General features: G+C 41.1%; 1 protein-coding gene across 2 annotated transcripts in view; it reads right to left on the reverse strand.

Moving 5' to 3' along the window:
- ncam2a (neural cell adhesion molecule 2a) overlaps positions 1-17716 on the reverse strand; it is a 1585154-nt gene that overhangs the window by 5101 nt on the left and 1562337 nt on the right. For both annotated transcript variants that reach the window (XM_043701406.2, XM_087992469.1), the window contains one exon: positions 5549-5665. In XM_043701406.2, the coding sequence (XP_043557341.2) occupies positions 5549-5665 (117 nt within the window). The remainder of the gene's footprint in view (positions 1-5548; positions 5666-17716) is intronic.

The raw sequence follows: 17716 nt of genomic DNA on the forward strand, positions 1-17716 counted from the left end.
AATCTTTCCAAAACCTTTCCTACAACAGAAGTAAGGTTCCCGGGTCGATAATTACCTGCATCATCTCTACTGCCCTTCTTGAACAAGGGCACAACATTTGCAATTCTCCAGTCCGTTGATACCAAACCTGTAGACAATAACAACTCAGAAATCAAAGCCAAAGTCTCTGCTATCTCCTCCCTAGCTTCCCAGAGAATCTTCGGATAAATCCCATCTGGCCCAGTGCACTTGTCTACTTTCACTCCTTCTAGAATTGATAACACCTGTTTGTAACTAACCTCGATCCTTTCTACTCTAATATCTCGTATTTCATTCTTCTCCCCTACAATATTATCTTTTTCCTGAGTGAAAACCAATGAGAAATGTTCCTTTAGCACTTCTCCGATCTCCACAGGGTCCACATTCAACTTGGCACTTCTGTCTTTGACAGGCCTTATTCCTTCCCTAATCATCCTTTTAGTCCTCACATACCTATAGAAAGCTTTAGGGTTCTCCTTTATTCTATTTGCTAAAGTCTGCTCGTGTCCTCTCTTTGCTCTTCTTAACTCTCTCTTTAAATCCTTCCTAGATGATCTGTAATTCTCCAACGCCTCATCTGAACCATCTTGCCTCATCAACACATAAGCCTCCTTCGCCTTCGTAACAAGAGATGCAATTTCTGTTGTAAACCACGGTTCTCTTACCGTATCACTTCCTCCCTGCCCGACAGGGACATACCTATCAAGGACACACAATATCTGTTCCTTAAACCAGCTCCACGTTTCCATTGTCTGCATCCCCTGTATTTTGCTACCCCATTCTATGCATCCTAATTCTTGCCTAATCACATTATAATTGCCCTTGCCCCATCGATAATTCTTGACATGTGGCCTATCCCTATCCTTTTCCGTCACTAAACTAAATGTAACTGAATTATGGTCACTCTCTCCAAAGTGCTCACCTACAACTAAATCAAACACCTGGCCTGGTTCATTACCAAGAACCAGATCCAGTGTGGCCTCCCCTCTTGTTGGCTCTTTGACATACTGTGTCAGGAAACCCTCCCGTACACATTGGACAAAAACGGATCCATCCGACGTACTAGAGTTATAGCATTTTAAGTCAATGTTGGGAAAGTTAAAGTCCCCCATAATGACCACCCTGTTCCTTTCACTCCTACCCAGAATAATTTTGCTAATCCTCTCTTCCACCTCCCTAGAACTCTGCGGAGGCCTATAAAAAAACTCCAAGCAGTGGAGTCCCCTCTCCTGTTTCTAACCTCAGCCCACACTACCTCTGTAGACAAGTCCTCATCAAAAGTTCTCTCAGCCACCATTATACTATTCTTGACTAACAAGGCCACTCAAGCACAATTGCAACATCTCAAAGGCATCTGAATGGGAATATGAATAGGAAGAGTTAGGAGTGATCTGGGCCAAGTGCTGGCAAATGGGACTAGATTAGATTGGAATATCTGGTTGGCATGGATGAGTTGGAGCAAAGGGTCTGTTTCTGTGCTGTACATCTCTATGAATCTAAAGAAGGGCCAGGTGTAATGAGGGTGATATGTGGGAAAGGGGAAAATGTCCACCACCAAAGCTGTTGGAACTGCCCCTTAAAAAATCTCCAGAACCTCAAGGGACCTGAGCCCTTCCTTGGTACTGGGAACCCCATTGCCAAGGCTCCTAACTCAGCTGAGGAAACAGACTTTCAGGGTCCCCCTCACTCAAGTGGAGCTCCCAACCACCAGGACTGCTGGCTCGATCAAGTCTGCTGATCTCTATTGTCAGTAGCTCCATTAGGAGCACTGTGAATCCCCAGAAAAGGGATTTCATGGGGATTGTGGAAAGGGGATTGCTGGTGAGGGGTCTACAATGGGGGAGGTGGAGATTGGTCATGGGAAGGGTCTGACAAACATTACTCCACATGGTCTCTCCGCATGGTGAGCATAAGCGATAGGATGATATTCTAAGTGGCCATTAATTAATGGGCATGAAGTTGGCAAATTTTCCCACCTTGATATTAATCTGTAATGTCTTTCTCATTGAGGCATCCTTCAACTCCCTGCTGTATCTTGGTAGGAAGGTAATAGGCAGTATTCCTAGTCTGGAAAGATGGATCTACTCCAAAGGCGTTTCCATGTGCCATATCCAAAAATGATTTACATTCAGGAATTGAAGGTTCAGTATCGAAATCTGCTGATCATACCAAATAAGCTTTGCCTAGTCGCAAGACTGGTTTCTCTAAGACTCTAATACATAGGGATTCATGACTAAATGTGCTGAGATTCCTAAGTTATTGATTTTCCATATACTGTACACTCAGCCATAGGACCCTCACTATTGTGATCCTGGAGATCACAGATTGATAAGAATCAAATGTTAAAGACTCAAAGTGTACACATAAGGTTACTGCTCGTGTTCCAGAGTTTAAGCCAACCCAATAACCAAGTTGACTCATTTAGTTGCATATTTATCTCTGAGTCAGAAAGCTATGATCTTACTGAAGCACATAATTAAAGTTATTACTGGAAAGTGTAAGCCCAATATTGTTGGAGGTGTCTTTTTTGGGATACTGTGACTGTTCAAATGGAAGTAAAAGGCATTCTTGAGCTCTTTGAAGAGGAGTGTAGAGATTTCTTCACCTCATTATTGACATTTTCCTCAGCCACACCTCAAATGTTCTGAATCAGTGGGCTGTGGGCTCTGCCTACTCCAGAGATAATGTTGCTGTCAGAAATGTCGGAAAGATAAACATACAAACTGGGAGCAGGAGTAGACCACTCAGCCCCTCAAGCATGTTCCGCACTTCAATAAGCTCATGGCTAATCTGATTACTCCACATTTTTGGCTTCCCATGTAGTCCCATATCACTGTAGGGACTACACTTTGGAAGGACTTCATTGTCTGTAAGGCCGTTTGGTATGACCTGATATCATGAAGGATGTCATATGAATGTAAGTTCTTTCTTTAATAACCTTTGATGTTGACATTGGGTTCAATCTGGAGATCTACATTCCCACTTCAAAACAGTAAAACAAATCGGATTACAGTATGCCGGCCAAAAGCACTAACAAATCCATAAGGATTTCAAACCTCAGGTAAAGTTGGACAGCACAGTGAACCCATAATTGCACTTTATTTACTGTCATTTTCCATCTCTCCCCATCCTTTTATCTCCCTTTGTCTTGTGCTCTGGGAACCCTCATAAACTGTTCCACTTAGTCCTCATCTGCTTCTGCCAACAGGATAAAACACACAATTTTCCAGCCAAATTCAGTTCTGAAGAAGAGTCATATTGGACTCAGAATTCTCTTTCCCTCTCCACAGATGCTGCCAGATCTGCTGAGCTTCTCCAGCAACTTCTGTTTTTATCTAACTTGAATGGCATGCTTGGTACCTCTACCTATGCGATAGAGGTGGAAAAGTGGCATTGGTTAATCTGTCAGTTCTGGCAGATCTGATAAGAGGACCAGACTTGTGAAATTTTGGCCAGAATCATGCCCCTATTTCATACTGGCACATTGTCTGTCAAGGATATCAGAGAAATAGCTCGGGATTTTACCATTTGGTTTTTCTTATTCCTGCCAATCTCAATCACTTCTTGAGATTTCAGCCATCAAGGCCACCAACTTTGAAATGGCATGTGTCCATTGTCACAAGGACATGTGCGTGAAATGTAACAGGGACAATGAGAAGGATGTAAAACTGGATCTCCACTTGCCAGTAGCAACTGTGGTTCAAAAGTAAGTTGTGGATCATGAAGTTCTTTGGGATGCGTTGAGGGCCAGAGTTAATATTTGATTTCCGGCATCGCTTCTACCTTCCAATCCAATTAACAGAACGCAAACTGCTCCATCATTTGGCAATTTGACCGGCAGTTGGCAATCTCGATCAGAGGGAAGGAATCTGAATGACCAGTAATGTGATGTTTGTCATCCATAGTCCACATTTATAGCAGGTGACTATCAGTGGAAGCATCAGACAGGAAGCAAACAGATGTATTTGGAATGTTATTTGCATGAACCAGATGTTGGCAATTGTCCCAGTCCAGCCACTTCACACAGTCACGCCAATCCTTTTAATTATTTTATATTTTGGCCACTTTTCTCTGCACATTGGTGCCAGTCAGACATAAGACAGATGGCAAACATTGGCAGCCAGGCTTCTACACACATTCAGCAAGGAGAGATGGGTTAGAACTGAATAGAGGCTTTCCAAATTCTTATTCTAAATCCTTTATTCGCAAACTTGCACTCCTTCCTCTCTTAACCCCAAAGTCTCTGAAGGAGACATTGTCCTGATTGTTCATTTGCCCTCCAATTTTTAGATTATGAACATAACAAGCTTTGAAATGTGTGATCTTTGTGGGTAAGTCATTAATTAAGCAGGAGTTCAGGTATGTGCCCAGCTAATATTAACTTTACCAGGCAGCAGGAAAGATGATGAGACAGCAGTGGACACCGAGAATTTCTCTAGCACCAGTAGGGAAGTGAGAGGCTCCAGGAAAGATTATCCTTCTCAGGATCCCAAATGGCCCAAGAGGAATCAGTAAGAGTCTGCTCAATACACTGCAGCACAGGATGATCTAGATTGCAAAGGCCCACCAGATGTCAAGGTTCCTGTAGACAAGTCCTAGACATGGTAGTATTATGCATCTCTGACAGTCAGTGCTCAGTATTTCAGACCAGTATTGCTGTGTGTTGAGTAACCAACGCCCAGTGTGAAAGCATGATGATTAACAATACACAACATCATTGTGTCAGATCATCAATACTCAGTGTAATTACATTTCAGGTCAAAACTACTGTGTGTTAAATCATCAATGCCCAATATCATTGTGTGTCAGGTTATTCTTTTCCCAGTGACATTGTGTGTTGGGGGATCAAAGTGCCAAATTGAAGAAACACTGTGTCAGACAATTAATGTCCATTTTTACTATTATTGGTTTTATCATTGTTCAGGGAGAAAGTGAGGGCTGCAGATGCTGGAGATCAGAACTGAAAATGTGTTGCTGGAAAAACGCAGCAGGTCAGGCAGCATCCAAGGAACAGGAGAATCGACGTTTCGGGCATAAGCCCTTCTTCAGGAATGAGGAAAGTGTGTCCAGCAGGCTAAGATAAAAGGTAGGGAGGAGGGACGTGGGGGAGGGGCGTTGGAATTGCGATAGGTGGAGGGAGGTCAAGGTGAGGGTGATATGCCGGAGTGGGGTGGGGGCGGAGAGGTCAGGAAAAAGATTGCAGGTTAGGAAGGCGGTGCTGAGTTTGAGGGATTTGACTGAGACAAGATGGGGGGAGGGAAAATGAGGAAATTGAAGAAATCTGAGTTCATCCCTTGTGGTTGGAGGGTTCCCAGGCAGAAGATGAGGCGCTCTTCCTCCAACCGTCGTGTTGCCATGGTCTGGCGATGGAGGAGTCCAAGGACCTGCATGTCCTTGGTGGAATGGGAGGGGGAGTTAAAGTGTTCAGTCTTAGAGCATCAGGGTTCTCAGTGTTGACCATCATATGTTGCATCGTCTTACATTCTCATGCTGCTCCCAATGCTGAACCAATGAAGGAAGAGGCACTTACTCAGGCTCTGTGAGTGGTGTGGTTTCATTTGGTTCATTCGCTGAGCTCCCATCATGGTTTGTGATTGGTTCATCTTCTGTCCTCATCTCCACTATGGGCTCTTTTGAACCATCCTTCCTAAAAAAGCAAACTTACAATTAGCCAGTGCCTGACCTTTAAGGAGTGGCATCTTTTGTGCAAAGAACCTATATTTTTCAATTTGAAATGGTATAAATCTTATCAAAGTGCACCCTTGTTGTGACTGTTGATGTTATTTTCATAAAGATGATGATGCATCAGCATTTAGTATTAAAGATTGGAAAAAAATTGGGGCTCTTTTCTAATAATACAACAACTGAAGTATGACTTCTTGGAAATCTGTAACATTTTGTCCTGACTTGATCAGGTAGATGTAGAGGTGATGTTGATGGTAATAGTGGAGACCAAACTAGGAGCTGAAAGCATAAGTTGGTTACTTATAAATCCAATAAAGCATTCAGGAAAAACCTCTTTATCCAGAGAATGAGTGTGTTGGGAAAGCTATTATTTCATGAGTAGATTGGGTGAGTGGTGTAGATGAACTTCAGAGGGAACTAGATGAATGCAAGAAAGAAATGGAAAGATATGCTGGTAGGGTTTTATGAGGAAGGACAGTATGGTGTCGGTGTATAGCATAAATACTGGAATAAATCATTTGTCTGAATTTCCTATTTTTATTGTGTCCACTTTATATAATTCTGTACAAGGAAGAAAGCCTTGCCAAATACTTTCTTTCATATAGGCACTGCACATTTAACAAATATAACACATGAAAAAAATCAGGATATTTGTATTCCTCAAACGTCAAAAACTCAGATTACAAGTGACAATCAGCATACTTTGGAGAATTTTATTGTTAGGAAGTGGAGGCTCTGAGAGCTTTGTTGACTCTATTGTCAATATCTATGATTGTTGTTTTTTTTTAATGGACATATTTACTCAGTTTTATTTATCTTTCCTTCTGTGGAACTTAGACTGACCAGATTGAGACAAATGGTGTATGTTCTCATTTTAAACATCCAGTACTATACTCAAATTATTTCAAGAAAGATGAAAGCAGCTATCATTCTCTTCTCCACATCAATGAGCTTTTACCTAATACTCAGAGGTGTGACCCTTATGGCCGCAACATGATTCTTGTCATTGAGTCATAGAGATGTACATCATGGAACCAGACCCTCCAGTCCAAATCGTCCATGCTGACCAGATATCCCAACCCAATCTAGTCCCACCTGCCAGCACCTAACCCATATCCCTCCAAACCCTTCCTATTCATATACCCATCGACATGCCTTTAAATGTTGTAATTGTATTAGCCTCCACCACTTCCTCTGTTAGCTCATTCCATACACGTATCACCCTCTGTGCCCCCTTAGGTCTGTTTTATATTTCCCCTCTCACTCCTAACCTATGACCTCTAGTTCTGGACTCCCCCACCCCAGGGAAAAGATCTTCTCTATTTATGCTAGCCATGTCCTTCATGATTTTATAAAGCTCGAGAAGGTCACCCCTCAGTCTCTGACGCTCCAGGGAAAACAGCCCTAGCCTAATCAACCTCTCCCTATAGCTCAAATACTCCAACCTTGGCAACATTCTTATTAATCTTTTCGGAACCCTTTCAAGTTTCACAACATTCTTCCGATAGGAAGGAGACCAGAATTGCACACAATCTTCCAAAAGTGGCCTAACCAACATCCTGTCTAGTCACAACATGACCTCCAACTCCTATACTCAATACTCTGACCAATAAAGGAAAGCATATCAAATGCCTTCTTCACTATCCTATCTACCTGTGACTCTACTTTCAAGCAGCTATGAACCTGCACTCCAGGGTCTCTTTGTTCAGCAAAACTCCCTAGGACCTTACCATTAAAGGTATAAATCCAGCTAAGGTTTGCTTTTCCAAAAGCAGCACCTCGCATTTATCTGAATTAAACTCCATCTGCCACTTCTCAGCCCATTGGCCCATCTGATCAAGATCCCATTGTAATCTGATGTAACCTTCTTCGTTGTCCACTATACCTCCAATTTTGGTGTCAACTGCAAACTTACTAACTATACCTCTTAAGCTCACATCCAACTCATTTATATAAATAAAGAAAAATAGTGGACCCAACACTGATCCTTGTGGCACTCCACTGGTCACAGGCCTCCAGTCTGAAAAACAATTCTTCACCACCACCCTCTATCTTCTACCTTTGAGCCAGTTCTGTATCCAAATGGCTAGTTCTCCCTGTATTCTGTGAAATCTAACCTTGCTAATCAGTCTCCCATGGGGAACCTTATCGAATGCCTTACTGAAGTCCATTTCGATCACATCTACTGCTCTGCCCTCATCAATCCTCTTTGTTACTTCTTCAAAAAAGTCAATCAAGTTTGTGAGATGATTTCCCACGTACAAAGCGATATTGACTATCCCTAATCAGTCCTTGCCTTTCCAGATACATGTACATCCTGACCCTCAGGATTCCCTTTGACAACATATGTCAACAGACATCAATCAGAGATCTATGTGGGTTTCAAGCAAGATTAATGGGTTCTAGTATACATTAGATTTAGCTCTGCTAATTGCTCAGCAATGATTTGGTAGAATGTGGAGTTCACAACTGAGATGGTGAAGTGGCAGTGACTGACCTTAATATCGAGGCCACATTGACTGAATGTGACATGGAGGAGCTCAAGCAAAAGTAGAATCAATGGATATCGGGGAAATCTCTCCATTGATTGGAGTTATATACAATGTAAGATAGTTGTGGTTGTTGAGCGTCAGTTATCTCAACCCCAGATCATCTCATCAGGGGTTTGTCAGGATAGTGTCCTCAACTCAACCATCTTCAGCTGCTTCACCAATGCCTTTCCCTCGTCATAAGGTCAGAAGTGAGATGTAGTGTACGCTTTAATACCCACTGATGATTGTTCAATTTTCAGCACTATGGGCTTCAGCACTCCTTGGATACAGAAAAAGTCCGCGTGATAATGCAGAAAGACTTGGACAATATTCAGGCATGGGCAAAAGAGTGGTAAGTATTATTCACGCTACACACATACCAGGCAATCATCATCTTCAACAGAGACAGAGACAATCTACAAACTCCCTTTGAAATTCAATAGGATTACCATCACTGATATATCCCCATCATAGGGGTTACCATTGACCAGAAATTGAACTGGACTTCCCTTATAAATACAGTAACTACAAGAGCAGGTCACAGGCTGGGTATACAGCAGTGAGCAGCTCACCTGAATTTCCACAGTCTGTCCATCATCAACAAGATACAAGTCAAGAGTGTGATGAAATATTCCCCACGTACCCGGATGGCTGCAGCTCCAAGAACACTCGAATGTTCAACACCATCTGGGCCAAAGCAGCCCACCTTACTGGCACCACATTCACAAACACCTACTCTCTCTACCACCGACACTCAGTAGTAGCAGTGTGTATTTTCTACAGAAGCACAGCAGAAACTCACTAGAAATTCTTACACAGACCTTCCAAATGCATAACCACTGAAAGGACAATGGTAGTAGATACATGGGAACTCCGGGCCCTTCAAGTTCCTCTCCAAGTCACTTACTGTTCTGATTTGGAAATATATCACCATTCTTTCACTGTTGCTGGGTCAATATCCTGGAATTCCCTCACGAAGGGCATTATGGGTCAACCGACTACACATGGACTGCAGCTCATTACCATCTTCTCAAGGGCAACTAGGAGCAGGCAATAAATGCGGGCCAAACAGCAACAGCCACATCATAAGTGTGAATAAAAAAATATACTGAGGAGGAGTGAATGCCCCTGAGAATGCACATCAATGCTCTATCACACTTAATAGTAGGAAAAGTGGGCACATGGTGACAGAAAGAATTACAAGAGAGGGTTTGGAGGTACTGATTTGCTCATCCTCACAGCCATTGAAGAGGTTTTCCCAGAAATAAGTAGGGCTGCACCATGGCCCAGACAAGGATGGAGGGGCCTTATCTGTAACAGAGACGGAGGGTTTATGTGAGGATTAGGGGAGAGCTTTCAACCCTATTGGTGACACATTCTTTTCTTGAGATAGGAAGGACTCAAATGGCTTGAGGATTTAAGAAATTGTGCATGCTGGAATTAGTGAAATGCAAACACTTGGGAATGTCCCACTGTTCTTTGAGATTCTCCTACTGTGAAATGCTGTGTGCTCGCAATCACCATGAATTTGAAATATGACCATAAATTTCCTCCTGCACAGGTAAACCTTTGCATGTTTCAACTACCAGCCTCAAGGGTCTCACTCCAATCTCTGATATGAAAGCTTCAGAAGATGCAGTTGCACAGCACACAATGACCACCATGGGCCCTACAGGTGAAGTGAATTGTCCAGTTCCTCTAGATCCTGATGAAGGTTCATGTTGTATTATTATTTGGAACACCAATTCCAAAGAGGTTGTGTGCTATACTGAGTAAGCATAAAATTTACCTGTACAGTATACGCCTGCAGGCAGCCATTATTGAATTAGTTTCATTTACGTAGCTTCTCAACAGAGATGGCAGCATAACAGAATACTCAGGTACTGCAATCTGTTACACTCCCGTCCCACTAAATAAAAAATACATTAAAATCTACATAACTTTCCAGAATACAATGAGACTGAACCAACAATATCAGAAAATTTAATAGGTCAGATTGTCTATTTATCCACACTGTTATCACAACCAAAACATTTATGACTAACAATTTCAGAGATAATTTTGATAACATCTTTTACCCTTATTTCGTTTTACTTAACTGATTTGTTATTCTTTCTGCCCGAGTTTCTCTTTCCACATGTCCTTTCAACATGTGCAATTATGTCACATCTGGACTTTAACTTTGACTGCCTGCTGCATTTAATGGATGGAACTTTGACATTGATCCTTTTGTCTCAATCAAAAACTTGGATGAACTGCGCTACACCGGTGGACGTTGTGATATTGGCAATCTTTCAGTTTCATTCTGACTCTCATTTGGAGGCTAGTAGTTAAAATTGGGACTAAAAGAGGTTTCTCAATGTCTTCCTTTGTCATATTTTATTATTTGATTAGATGATCCAAATGACATTGACAGTGTCTCACTCCAACTATTCCAAGTTATGCAGCTTGATTCTTCACGTAACTTCAATCACACATACCCAGTAATCAGTTTGATATTCTTTTTGCTGAATTCTCTAAGTATCATATCTCGTATATCATAATGGTCCTTACATTGCCTTATTTGTTTTCTCTTTATTTGTTATTGGCATCAGATTTTAACAAATTAATCCTTGTTCTAGGAGTGTTTTTGGACACTCACCCATAAGGTGAACACTTGTTGCAAACTTTCTTCAGTAAGATAACCCAATGGTCCCTAGTTTGGGATGAATAGAAGCATGAAACTTGCTGCCTAGCTTGTCACCAAGAAAATACTCCTGTAAAAGCCTCTTTACAAGCTGTGTATTTCATTCTACAGTACCATTCAGTTTTGGATAATGTGTGCCTGCCTCCTTGTTGCTCAGAAGCAGTTCAAACTCTTTTGATATAAACTGCGGTCCATGATTTGAAACCAGCACCTCTGGTGACACACGCATTGCACTCCAAACCGACTTCTCAAACCTTCAACAGCTTGGATCCTTGTGGTGTTGGGTTGAGACTTAACCTTTTCTAGATGCTATAACTCTTGATCAAAACAAGGTACAGTTGTCCTACTAAATAAATAGATCAACATGTACTTGTTCCAATGGGTTTCTTGAGTTTAACCAAGGAATGAGCAGAACAATGTTCCATCATTTCCATGAATTTAAGAACAGGAGTAGGCCATTCATCCCCTCAACTCTCTTCCACAATTCAATGTGATCATGGCTAATCTGTGGTCTAACCCCACAAGTCTGCCTTTGGTGTATATTCCTTAATAACTTTGCTGAACAAAAATAAAATCTGTCTCAGATTTAAAATTAGTAACTGATCTAGAATCAAATGCTGTTTGTGTCAGAGAGTTCCAAACCTCTACCACCCTTTATCTTTATCTACCCGGTTAGTATTTTGATGACAACGATCAGAGCACTCCATAACTTTCTAAATTCTAGATCATACTTCACAACTTTTCAACAATGCTTCAATATTTTTGTCCATGCTTGCATGCTTGTATTAGCTTCCTAATACTGATTTTGTATGGACTATCTCTGAGAGGTCTTGATTATATTCCTCCAACTAATCTCCTTCTAAATGTTAGTTTATTTCTATGTGTGATATATTCCTGCAATTTTGCATATTGCACTCTTAATGCTAACCATTCATGACATAATTGAGCACTTTACTGAGCATCACATCTTTGTGAATTTCTTCACTAGTGTTATTGACCAGGGAAGACCTCCTCAATATATTTTAAGAATGTAGTCTAGACCCTAACTTTTTCTTATTTGCAAGGCAGACGTGAAGTGGGTGTTCCAGGTCTGATGCAGCTGGTCAAACCATTCAGCTTTAAGCAAAACACAATTTATTTAAACAGTTATGAAAATGTGGATGTACTTTAAGAAACATAAAATCAGCAGCACTACTGGACAAAACACCAAGTGTTCTCAATAAGGCAGCAATGCAATACTTGCTCAAACAACTCAATTAGCTCATTGTCTGGAAAGAAAAACAAATTTGAATTCAGCCAATCAGTTTAAATTATACCCCAAAAAATATCAAGCTCTAATCCAGTTTGAATTGAGTGCATTGACAATCTTAAAAGCCAATGACAAACTGATGCCTTTGCGGTATAAGACTGGGTGAGATTGAACAGTTGAGAGGAGAACTGCCCAGTCCAGCATATAAACAGACTGCCTGAAAATAGCTCTCGTAAAAGTACCTTTTCAATCAGAAACCCGTGACGCAGAAATTCCTAAGAAGAAGAAAAGGTAACACAGGAAGATCCAAATAGAAGAACGTAAGCTGCCTGGTTTTGGGATAAGAAGCATTATAGAAGGGAACGTAAAAGATAGGTTAGAGGAAGAAATTGTCAGTAGTGGTTAGTTAACTATTCACTGGAAAATACTGCCTGCACACCCCCACCTCAAACTGTTACAACATGTGATAAACCCTCCTGCTTAATTTAAAACCAGCAACACAGAAAGGATCAATCCCGTGCAGTAATCTGTAAATATTTGAGTGCCCAAGGACTATTTAAAGTAAAAATTGAAACTTTATTTCTTAAAGTATAACAGAGAATAAGTAACCAACAACTACTTACAACTCCTTCCTCTAACCTATCTTTTACCTTCCCTTCTATAATACTAGTCCAATAACACTCCTAGCTGAAAATGTGTTGCTGGAAAAGTGCAGCAGGTTAGGCAGCATCCAAGGAGCAGGAGAATAGATGTTTCGGGCATGAGCCCTTCTTCAGGAATGAGCCCTTCATTCCTGAAGAAGGGCTCATGCCCGAAACGTCGATTCTCCTGCTCCTTGGTTGCTGCCTGACCTGCTGCGCTTTTCCAGCAACACATTTTCAGCTCTGATCTCCAGCATCTGCAGTCCTCACTTTCCCCAATAACACTGCTAATTAAGATTTACAAAACAACGTTATCTTATCTCAGAGCCAGACAGCTTTCATTCTTCTATTCGGATCTTCCTGTATCTTTTTTTCTTCTTCTTAGGAATTTCTGTGTCACAGGTTACTGATCGAAAAGGTACATTTTAAGAGAGCTATTTTCAAACAGTCTGTTTACTTGCTGGGCTTGGCAGTTGTCCTCTCAACTGTTCAATTTTCCCAGGTCTTATATCCCCAAAGCATCTGATTTTCAATATACTCATTACAAACTTCATTGGAAATTGGTATTTTTTCGGGGTATAATTGAAACTGATAGGCTGAATTTGAATTTGTTTTTGTTTCCAGGCAATGAGCTAATCGGGTTGTTTGAGCAAGTGTTACGTTGTTGTCTTATTGAGAACAATTTGTGCTATGTCTGGTAGTTCTGCTGCTTTTAACTCTCTTAAAGTATGCCCACACCTTCATAAGAAAATACTACAGATAAAACATGAAAAAAGAAAGCAAAATTTTGAATAACTTAACAATTGGAAAACTTAACTAAGTACTTGTTAAAGTAACTTGACCAATTAACTGTTCCAATACAATAACATCCCATAAGCCCACCCCTTGGCAAAAAGGTAATTTCTAACACAGATTCTTCCAGTCCAGGAGGGAACAACAACAAGAGAGAATTCAGTGAAAGTCAGTTAGGAATCATTTACTGAAGCTTGCAACCCTTCTGGTACACAAAACATCTTGTGACTGCGACAGCTAAAACAAGCTCGAAATCCTGAATTGGGAGAACTGGCCATTCCCCTTCCTTTGTTAAACGGTTTTAATAAAAACTTAAAGGTCTCTTACACTATTAATTCAGGTTGTCCCCCTAACCACTTCAACACCTATGCCTTTACAACCTCCCTTCAAAATTCAAATCAGGACAAAATAATCTTTTTAAAGTGATAGTATCGTCACACAGGTTTCTCTGACAAATACTGGCACATCATCTGTCACTAAATGATTCAGAGGTAATTCTTCATAGGAAATTTGAAATAATATGACATCTACATGATCTGCAAACTTACAATGTTGAATCTTGTAATAATTTTATCTTTAGTGCTTTTTGCACTGTCCTCTCTTAGCTTTGTTAAAGAGGGCTTTTGTCAAGTCATAAGATGCATCATGATCTTCTAGCTGAACACTAACTTGAGCTTGCATTGGAATACTGTTATTGACATCATGAGTCTGTTTCCATAATTTTGCATCATGGGACAAGACTTGTGAGACTGGGAGAAAGTGAGGACTGTTAGATGCTGGAGAGTCAGAATAGAAAAGTGTGATGCTAGAAAAGCACAGCAGGTCAGGCAGCATCCAAGGAGCAGGAGGGTTGACATTTCAGGCATAAACCCTTCATCGGGAATGTCTTGTGACTTGTGAGATAACTTGTACTCTCTTTCTGGGATGAAGACAGTTAGAAAAACAAGAATGTATCATCATCCCATCCATCTGCATTGGATTTGAGTCTCAGAGTTGAAGAATATGTAGTTTATTCAATACACCATCCAATTCTAACTGTCCAACTGCCAATCAAATTGTTAACAAAACTTCCCTCACTCTATGATCTTGCTCAGTTTTGTACCAACCTCAATAGATTGTGTGGACTCTAGTTGAGACATTCATGGCTATCTGTTTGTCTCTGAAACATGGATAGTAAGCTGCTGATGAAAGTGTAGTTAAGCATCAGCTCAGAGTTGAGGCCCAGGTTCTAGCTGGTGCCATATTCCTGCTGACTGTAAACAACAGAGCAAGCTCTCCTTCTGAAATGCCATGAGACTTCCTCACTAAATTACTTACAAACTCAGGATTATGTTGGTTACAGGAGACAAAGCAAATTCAGGCCCAAACATGTATCTTCATGATTGCTTCATTCAATACAGTGATGCACCTTTGCACATTTTTAATCCAATATTTGCGGTTTGGATCTTTTGGGATCATTATGCGTAACTTCGAAATTACAGCACAGAAGCAGAGCAGTCAGTTAAATTGATGCTTACTAATATTTCATTCCCAGACAAGTCTGCTCCCGCACCTTTTCATTTCACCCAGTCAATATAGCCTAATCTTTTTGCCATTATGTGAATAGCTGCTGCACTTTCTTGAAGTCTTCACCTCTATTCTACTTTCTGTGGCCCACTCCATAAACACATTTTTTAATACATTAATTTATGGGATGGGGGCATGCTGGAAAGGCCAATATGTATTGCGCATCCCCAGTTGTGCTTATAATGAGTATCTTGTCACTGTGTTTCAGAGGGCAGCTGAGAGTCAACCACTTTGTTGTGAGTTGGAATCACATAAAGGTCAGATCAAGTAAGGATGGCAGATTTCCATCCCTAAAGGACCTGGTTTCATGGCACCATAACTGAGACTAGCTTTCAATTCCAAATATATTGGGTTTAAATTGACTGCCATAATGGGATTCGAACATATGTCCCAGAACATTAGTCCAAGCCTCTGGGGTTCCTGGTCTAGTGACAGTACCATTACATCATTAGACCAGGAATGCCACGGGGTGTCTAAGTAAATGCAGGAGACTATCAAATTGAAAGAGGATGCATACAAAGTATCCAAGATCAGCGAGGAACTAGAAGATTAGGAAAGCTTTAAAAAGAAAGCCACAAAAAGAGTGATAAAGAAAAGTAAGATAGAATATGAGAAAAAAAGAGAAAGAAACTAGCACAGAATATAAAGACAGGTAGCAAAAGTTTCTATAAATATATAAAACAAAAAAAGTGTGGCTAAAGTAAATATTGGTCCTTTAGAGAATGAGAAGGGGCATTTAGTCATGGGATATGATGACATGGCTGAGGTATTGAATAGGTATTTTGTGTCAGTCTTCACAGTGGAGGACACTAATAACATGCCAGAAATTGACAATGAGACAAAGGTAGGTGACAACCTGGAAGCAATCATTTTAATGGAAGTGGTAGTCATAGAGTCATTGAGATGTACAGTATGGAAACAGACCCTTCGGTCCAACCTGTCTATGCCGACCCGATATTCCAACCCAATCTAGTTCCACCTGCCAGCGCCCAGCCCATATCCCTCCAAACCCTTCCTATTCATATACCCATCCAAACGCCTCCTAAATGTTGCAATTGTACCAGCCTCCACCACATCCTCTGGCAGCTCATTCCGTACATGTACCACCCTCTGCGTGAAAACGTTGCCCCTTAGGTCTCTTTTATATCTTTCCCCTCTCATCCTAACCTATGCCCTCTAGTTCTGGACTCTCCACCCAGAGAAAAGACTTTGTCTATTTATCCTATCCATGCCCCTCATAATTTTGTAAACCTCTATAAGGTCACCCCTCAGCCTCCGACACTCCAGGGAAAGCAGCCCCAGCCTGTTCAACCTCTCCCTGTAGCTCAGATCCTCCAACCCTAGCAACATCCTTGTAATTCTTTTCTGAACCCTTTCAAGTTTCACAACATCTTTCCGATAGGAAGGAGACCAGAATTGCACGCAATATTCCAACAGTGGCCTAACCAATGTCCTGTACAGCTGCAACATGAGCTCCCAACTCCTGTACTCAATACTCTGACCAATAAAGGAAAGCATACCGAACGCCTTCTTCACTATCCTATCTACCTGCGACTCCACTTTCAAGGAGCTATGAACCTGCACTCCAAGGTCTCTTTGTGTAGGGCAAGCTAATGAAGTTAAGGGTAGACAAGTCTCCTCGCCCTGATGGAATGCATCCCAGGGTACTAAAAGAGATGGCGAGAGAAATTGCAACTACACTTGTGGTAATTTCCAAAATTCATTGGGCTTCAGGGCAGTTCCAGCAGACTGGAAAACAGCAAATGTGATGCCACTGTTTAAAAAGGGTGGTAGACAAAAGTTGGGGAATTATAGACCAGTGAGCTGAACCTCTGTAGTGGGGATGTTGCTTGAGTCAATTATCAAGGAAGAAATAACAAGGCATCAAGATAAACTTGTCGCATTGGGCAGACAGAGCATGGGTTCATGAAGGGCAGGTCATGCTTAACTAATCTTTTGGAATGCTATGAAGACATATGAACACAGTGGACAATGGGAACCAGTAAATATGGTGTACCTATATTTCCAAAAGGTCTTTGACAGAGGCTGCAGCATAAGATAAAGATGCAAGGCATTATGGGCAATGTATTAGCATGGATAGAGGATTGATTGACGAACAGAAAGCAACTCTGTTTGGCAAACAGTAACTAGTGGTGTGCCTCAGGGATCAGTGTTGGACCAAAATTATTCACAATTTACGTAGATGATTTAGAGTTGGAGACCATGTGTAGTGTGTCAAAGTTTGCAGATGACACTAAGATGAGTGTCAGAGTGATGTGTGCAGAGGACTTTGAAACTTTGCAGAGGAACGTAGATAGTTTAAGTGAGTGGACAAAGGTCTGGCAGATGGAATACAATGTAAATAAATGTGAAATCATCCATTTTGGTAGAAGGAGCAGTGAAAAATGACTATTACTTGAAAGATAAAAGTTTGAAGTGTGCTGCGATGCAGAGAGACCTATGTGACATTGTGCATGAATCACAAGGTTGGTCTGCAGGTGCAACAGGTATTTAGAAAGGAAAATGGAATTTGTCCTTCATTACTGAA

This window comes from Chiloscyllium plagiosum, unplaced genomic scaffold (assembly GCF_037043375.1).
Source record: "Chiloscyllium plagiosum isolate Xiang-an unplaced genomic scaffold, Cpla_swu_hap1 HiC_scaffold_12, whole genome shotgun sequence".
Classification (NCBI taxonomy): domain Eukaryota; kingdom Metazoa; phylum Chordata; class Chondrichthyes; order Orectolobiformes; family Hemiscylliidae; genus Chiloscyllium; species Chiloscyllium plagiosum.